This window comes from Urocitellus parryii, chromosome 2, assembly GCF_045843805.1.
Source record: "Urocitellus parryii isolate mUroPar1 chromosome 2, mUroPar1.hap1, whole genome shotgun sequence".
Classification (NCBI taxonomy): Eukaryota; Metazoa; Chordata; class Mammalia; order Rodentia; family Sciuridae; genus Urocitellus; species Urocitellus parryii.
In genome coordinates this window covers 81158437-81166631 of record NC_135532.1, presented here as the reverse complement: position 1 = coordinate 81166631, position 8195 = coordinate 81158437, and the positions used below count along the sequence as shown (strand labels likewise).

Sequence of the window (8195 nt, the reverse complement as noted above, 5' to 3'; positions counted from 1 at the left end):
CAGTACAATGTTTGATATTAGTCCTGTTGTTCTGGAGGTGGGCTAAAATAAAAAGCATAGTTATTGTTTAGCTTTGGTATATTTTGCAATAGACTTAAACAAGTAAGACATATACCAACCCTCATATTTTCCAACCATGAAGTTACAGTGATGGAAGTCACTGATGAAAGAGGAAAATTACAGACACAGAATAAAAGGTTGAGACCCAGTTTATCTTTAATCCTCTGGGAAAAGCTATGAAACAAGCAGTCTGAAGAGTGAATACTCAGTGTCATGAGCGATGTGCATAAGTTTACAATAATACGGGCACAAAATAGATTGTCGCCTTTAGTACATTAGGGTCATTAGAATTTCTCATATCCATGCACCGTTATACCTACTTGCATGAATTACCACAGGTTCATAGCAGACTTTGCCATTTAATGCTTACAGAGCCTAAAGCTTCCAAAATGCCTATCTGGCCTGTACATATTTCATTAAAAATAAACTCTATATAATAAATAAATATATAAAATAAATAAAATGTTGCCTTTGGAATTTCTATAAATAAATTTAACTTTTTTTCTTTTTTTTTTCTTTTTTTCGCCTTTTTTTCTTTCTTTTTTCTCTTTTTTTATTTTTTTTCTTTTTTTTTTTTTTTCCTTTTTTTCTTTTTTAACTAAGAGGTCTTTGCTTTAAGTTCACTGGGATGATACCAGTGAGAATTAACTGAAAAAGTCTTTTAAGTAAGACTGCACCCTCCATGCCTTTGAAAATGCAGCGTACCCTTGCGCAGGCCACCAGCCAAACATCCTGATGAGTCGAAGTATGGCAGCTGTGCTGATATAAGATGAAGTACAACTGATCAAAATTTAAAAGCGTGTCTATTTCCCAGCATGCATCAGGCCGTTGTCCTCTTTGCTTTCTGACTCTCCAATTTCTCCTGCTATTCACCCACTCACACACTCACACCCCTCTCATTCAGTTTCTCTCCCCTTATTTCACAATAAATCAAGCAAGTGGCCCTAGGCAGCCCTCCAGGAGGATCAGCCTTTAAGTGCAGAACAAAATCAGCATGTTCCCATCCAAGCTTCCATCATACATTATGCATGCGACAAAGTTTGGCAACAGTGGAGCTGAGGTGATGACACAGCTAATCAATAAGAACCCACCGCATGAAACCATTTATAGTGGTTACTTTTTTAAGGGCTCAAGTGAAGAAATTGTCTTTGTCAACTTTGGCTTAGAATATCCTTATATAGTTCAGGTACTTTGTCAGGGTCCACTGGTCTAGGTAAAAAATGTGTGAATTTCTGGTGCCGTTTAGTCCTGGTCCCTTCTCTTGGAGTCCCGTCTTTATTTAATGCAACATAGTATCGCCTTCCAGTGTCCACATGTTTATATAGATTCGATGAGTACGTGTTATACCAATTTTCTTCAAACTGTTCTCTGAATACACACTCTTGGGTTAGTTTTTCCTGTTAAAAAATAAAAAGAAAATAAATACATTGCACGATTAGCTACTTTCTATATTAAAAGCAATATTCCATTTTGCACAAAGCAAGTTTTGAGTATCTCGTATCCAAAATGCTTGGAAACCAGTAGTGTTTGGGATTTTTTATTTTCTTAGATTTTGGAATGTTTGCATATATTTAATGAGATATCTTGCATGTGGAATCCAAGTCTAAATACAAAATTCATGTATGCTTCAAATATACATGATACACATAGCCTAGTGATAATTTTATACAATATCTTTGTGAAAAAAAAAGTTTCCTGGTATGGAATTTTCCACTTGTGGTGTTAGGTTGGTGCCCAAAAAATTTTAAATTTGGGAGCACTTCATATTTTGAATTTCCAGATTAAGGATGCTCAACCTGTACCCTGATGAAAAAATACTGATTTCTAACTTGTTTAACCACTTCAATGCACTTTGCATAAACTGCTTAACTCCATCAATTTAATGACATTCTAAATTCTTATTCATAATGACTAAAGCAGAAAAGATTCTAAATATCTTCTAGTGAAACTTTTCTTCAGGCCAATTATTACACACAAAGTACAACTAAAATTCTGGGTCATTCCCATTTTTACTATAGCAATTATATGGTGACCACCTTTGCACCTTTGCACTTAAATTTAGATAGAAGAGCCTCCTAACTTTAAAAAAAAATTTAAAAAAAAAAAAACACGCTCAGGCATACAGATGCCCCAAGGAAAGCTATACTTATTCCTACATTTCCAAAGCAAAAAAATAAATTTAAAAAAATGTTCCCTGTTTTCTTAAATATCTTGCATTTCCCTCCTCCTGAGCTATATGAAAGCCAGGGTCCCATTTTACTCCACATCCTGGGACTCCTTCAGCCACATCACTCATGGGCAGTAATGACCAGAAATAATATACATATCACATCCCAAAGCCACGAACACACTCTAGGCAGAAATGTGTATATTGAAGCTGGCCCTGGAGAAAGAAGGCAATGGAATTTATTGGCCTTTTTGCTCTTACTGTCATTCAACTGAAACTTTTAAAATCAATACTTTCCTAGATGATGCTTCAAAAAATACTGAAATGAATTTAAAGTGTTTACTTTGCTCTTGTCCTCCTGGCACCTTACATAAAAAGAAAACAAATAACCTACATCTGCAGGCTCCACATCCATGCATTCAATCAACTACAGAACAAAAATACTTGAAATAAAGTCATATCTGTATTGAACATTTACACACTTTTTTTTCTTGTCATTATTCCCTAAACAATATGGTATAACAACTATTAATACAGCATTTACATTGTATTAAGTACAGTAAGCTAACTAAAAATGATTTAAGGAAGATATGCAAAGGTTCTATGCAAATACTATGCCATTTGATAAAAGAGACTTGAGCATGGGCAATCCTGGAACCAATCCCCTGCAGATACCCAAGGACAACTTGTAATCAAACCCAGATAAGGGCATTTGGCATTCTTCCATTTCTGTCATTCAGACCCAGATGACAGACAGCAAATGTTACACATCACTAAAAAATATATGCCTTTTTCACATCCACATAGTTGAGAACATACATTAATACACTGAATTCATAGATATAAATTGAGTAGAATCCATCACCTCCAATTGCTTGTAAAGTCAGTCAAGAGATCTAAGAGAAGGGAAAGAATTTGACCAAATCAATCAACAAGTCCAATGTGAGGCCAGCTTCTGTGTTTCTTCCTTGACCCAAAGGCTTAAAACATAGTCCACGACTCCCGAGTGCCCACGTGTCCTCAAGAGTGTTCTTCAAGTAGCCAAAAACACTGAGCAGGTTTGGGGTGGTGGTGGACTTCTGTTTTATTTTGTTTTGTTTTGTTGGTAATGAAGACTGAATCCAGGGCCTCGTGCATGCTAGGCAAACACTCTACCACTGAACTGCACTCCTGGCCCCCAGGTTTTTAACAAAATATTTCACTGGACAAACTTTTACTATGCAAGTTGAAACAGAGGAAAGCAAAAGAGAAAATCAATGCATCAGAGCCAAAAATGATGTGCAAACAGCTAACCAGGACTTACAGGGACAAAAATGAATTACAGAAAGTGAGCAGTTATCCATAGCTCCACTCACAATGTACTGCTTCCACTTAGGGATGGCCCTGAGAAACTCACCCTTTCAGGGGCATGGGGATGCAGAGCAGAGAGCCCACCCTCCACCCCGGCCACATGTAAACCCAGAAGGGCCTCCTGGGGAAACACAACCACCTCCTGCACAAGAAAGACTGGGCTGAGCGTGATTATTTCTCCCTCATCTCTATTAAAACCCATGAAATAAAAAAAGTGTGCTGAAGCCATAGTGGCTATTTTAGTCTTTACTTCCATCTGCATAATAAATAGTCTCCTTGCAGGCAAGATTATTCCTGGCTAAAAAGGGCTGGTTTTAGTTTACTGTAATTTAAGGAAATTTTCTAAACAAATTTTGTTGCATTTATTTTTTTCATTAATAAAAAGGACCAAAGTATGGCATTGGCTTTCATTTCCACAAAGGACAAGAAAAAAAATTAATTCAAATAAAGCTTTTTGTTTGTTTGTTTGTTTAAGCAGGAAATCTATCACCTGATAAGTATTACAATGTTTATTTTTTAAGTGAAGAATAATTCTTGCTCCTTTTGGAGCCATGAGTTAGGCACTAGTTTGTATTGCTTTTGCTTATAAGCACACCTCTACTAGCACAATGGTCTTTCCTGGGTCAGAAACAGATCCATGGTAACCTCCTGCTAGTTTACACAGTGGAGGAAAAATAGGCTTTGGAGTCAGAAGCCTGTTCACAACCCAGCTTCATCCCTCACTCACTGGAGGACATTTGTAATGGCTTATGTCACCTCTTCAAGTCTTAGTAGCCTCATATTTAAAGTAGGATTAGAGCAGGTTGGGCATCCCTGATCCAAAAATCCAAAACGCGCTGAGTTCCAAAACTTTTAGGATATCAAGTCATTACTCAAAATGTTTTAGATTTCAGAGTATCCAATTTTGAATTTTTTGATTAAAGATACTCAATGGGTAAAAATCTTGGCAAATATCCCAAAATTCATTAAAAAAAAAAACTATGAAATCTGAAACACTTCTGGTTCTAAGTATTTCAGATAAGGGATACATAATTGACACAGGGTTGTGAAAAGATGCAATCAGAAAACAGTGCTGAGCATAAAGAAAGCCCTCCATGAACAATGGTGTTGATACAACATTACATCATACCTCTTAGGAACAAACCTAGAAAACAGCTTATGTGATTTCTCCAGTTAAATGCATGGGCAAGAAGGCCCAGATGTGAGGTGATTTGCCCTGGTCTATGCCACAGTATCATGTCATTATGATAATGAAGTAGTTTCCAGGAGCCCTACTTCAGCCACTGCACTGGATCCTTTTCATTTTTCACATCTCACTGACTAAGCCCTGTGGTTCCCATAGCCCCTCTCATTCATGAGATTCAGGATGCCGTTTCCCCAGGGGCAGTCATTAGGGAGGGTGGCACAGGGCTAGCGTTCACAGGCCATGTTCAGGAATGGGGTACTACAACTCTTCTTATATGTGCTTTCTTTTGTCTATACTCCAAAATGCAATTTTAAAAAATACTATTCATTTTGCAGGAGGAAGGACTAAGAAGCAGGCGGGGGCGGGCTGGGGGGAGCATGAGCAAAATTCTACTGTGACAGAAGTATCAACCTCTAAAACTGGAACACAAGTGTGTTCTCAGTGCTTAAAAAAAGATTCTCATTGTATCTTTTTTTTTTTAAAGAATATGAAAAACTCGTTTTTAAAAAAGGCAAGTAATCTAAGAAACGGAACTAACCTTTTCACTGCTCTGTTACCATAGCTCTAGTTTCTTAGCAGGCTATTTTAGCATCATTTATACACACATAATATAACTTTCTAGGCAACCCAGAAAATAAAGTGAATTATTTGATTATAAAACAATATAATCTACAGCCAGCATTTTTCACGATGGTTAGGAGTTCAATGGTCTTACTCACAGGAGGATTGTATAACTTCTGTTAAGTGAGATTATGCTGACAATACATTGTAAAACCACTGATACATTTCAGCTTCTGAAATTATACCAAGTATGTCACTCTGGTAAGGTTGCATACCCTGAAAATTAAAATTATCATTAAAAGTTAAAGACTGTGTTACTTTCCTGTACCATGCATGGATTTTAAATAGTTTCTTCCTCTTAGTTGAGACTATGTCATTATGTGATTTTTATTTTAGACAGAGTAGCAAGATTTACAAAATTAATCTCTTACAATCACACTTCAGTACTAAGTGATGAAATCCTTACCTGAGGTGAATATGTTTAAAGCTATCCTTCTATTCCAAAATATTTTTTTAATTAAAAATAAATAGATAAAACTGGGGATGTAACTCAGTGGTACAGCACTTGCCCAGCATACACAAGTCCTTGGGTTCAATCCCAAAAACCACAAAAAAAATAATAACAATATTAATTAGTAATAAGTAGATGAATGCAAATTGGAACAGCAAAAATTGTATTAACCTATATTCTTATATATGTGGAGGGAGTGTCTGCCTCAAATAAACTATACACTTTAGAATTATAGAATTCAGATGTTTTAAAACTCACCATATGTTTTCAATGCAGACAGTTTATAGAGTATTCCACTATAAAGTGATCAATTCTTGTTTTATTGTATTTCCATGTTTTAAAATTTTTTTAGATTATTTAACTATAGCTGTTTATGGCATACCTATCTTTGAACTGTTGGATTATATCACTAGGATTGGGTGGAGAATGTGGATTTAATTCAAAAGTCTACTAAAGCTCATGCTTTGGAACAAAATCTGGTGAATGTTAGCAACTATGGAAACCTCTTTTCATTTTATATCATCAAATTCAGAGCAGTGGGAAAAACTGAAATTAAAACTTCAAAACTGTTACCATTCCTGTTAACACCAAAGTATGAGATAATAATATGAAAATTATAGTATAGCCCAGAGAATGCTTAGGAATGTTATAAGACATAGACTTATATAGACACTAATTTAAAATACTAGACAATTTGAAAATGAGTGATCCACAAGGGCATTATTACACCCAATTCAAATGCCCATTTAAAAAATGAAATCAGAGTTGTTTCAAATTTGGAGACTCAGTAGGAATTCTCATTGCAAACATATAGACTTGTGATATGCTGCTATTTAAAAACATGATTTCCATATTAATAAATATAGGGCATAACTTTAACCATGCTATGCAAATGGTTGTGTTTATTCAACTCAACTTAAAATACTTGTTACCACAATATAAACTACTCTAACACATAAATTCATGATCAGCAACCATACAGACATTGACTTAATTTTAGAGTTCCCAAACATTTTCATAAGTTAATGACTTTGATGTAATCCTTCATTCTTGTATCTATTGTCTATTAGAGTCATGGTATTTAAACCTCCCTTAACCACAATTACTTGTCCAGATGTACTCTTCCTCATTAATAATCTAACAATGAAGCCTAAATGGGAGTTGTCGAGAAGACCAAGGTGATTAAATATAATGACTAAAGGACCATTAATAAGAAGTCAGGTCTTTTAACTCTTCTCTCCAGGGATAAGTCCCTATCTAGAGAGAAAGCAACAAATATAGAAAGAAGAGGCAGGAGGACACTATTGATGATTTTTTTTTTAGAAGCTTCTCTCCAGATCCAACCTCTTTGCCCTCAACGTGCCTCCCTTGAAGTCCTGTTTTTCAAAACCTCCTCAAATCCCCCCAGATGGGCCTGCCTTAATACCTCTGTTCCTGGCCATTACAATTGCTTCTGGAACAGTAGAAACATCGTAATCCATGGCACTTGAATTGATGTAAACAAAAACGAAGCAAAAAAGCAGGCAATTTTTCCATTTTTTCTCATCAAAATATATAGAATATTGGGGTGGAGGGTGAGATTAACCAATGGGGAGTAAGATACAATTGGATGGGACCAAGAAGTTCTGGTGTGTTATTGCACAACCAGGTAGTTACAGACAACAATATCATACTGTATATTTCAAAAATCTAGGACAGATTTTCATGTTTTCATCACAAAATGTGATAAATGAGGAGATGGATATGTTTTAACCTGATTTAAACATCACAGAGGGCTGGGAATACAGCTCAGTGTAGAGTCCTTGCCTAGCATCCACCAGGCTCTGGATTCAATTCCCAGCAAAATAGCACCACATAATAGACACTACAATACACATACACATATAAAAAATATAAATATTTCATGGACCCCATAACTACCATTTCTAGGTTTTTATGTATCAGTTAAAAAATAAATTTAAGTCAGGAACGGCAGTACCCATCTGTAGTCTCAGCAACTCTGGAGGCTGAGGCACAAGTTCAAGACCAGCCCAGGCAACACACACTAGGACCTCATCACAAAAACTAATTAACTAATTAATTAAAATAAAGTGTAATTTTTAATTTTTAAAATATATAATTTTTAAAACACTATATATCTGAAATGAAGAATTCCTATCTTCTTTGCAATCTTAAAATTCCTGTGTGCTAAAAAAAAATTAAAAACAAAAAATGCCTTCTCCCGAGAAGTTGGCTACTTCAGTACTTAGGGACTCAAAGATCAGGGCCCTGTCTACTCTAGGCACACACACACAGGCGCGCGCGCACACACACACGCACACACACACACACATGCAGCAGGCTTACCAGCCATGTGGCAA

At 35.9% G+C, this 8195-nt stretch overlaps 1 protein-coding gene across 1 annotated transcript in view; it reads right to left on the bottom strand.

Moving 5' to 3' along the window:
* Positions 1-740: 740 nt before the first annotated feature.
* Positions 741-8195, bottom strand: part of Fgf9 (fibroblast growth factor 9) — a 33863-nt gene continuing 26408 nt past the window's right edge. Inside the window, exon 3 of the mRNA XM_026394948.2 lies at positions 741-1457. Coding sequence (XP_026250733.1) covers positions 1212-1457 — 246 coding nt within the window. The 3' untranslated portion in view covers positions 741-1211. The remainder of the gene's footprint in view (positions 1458-8195) is intronic.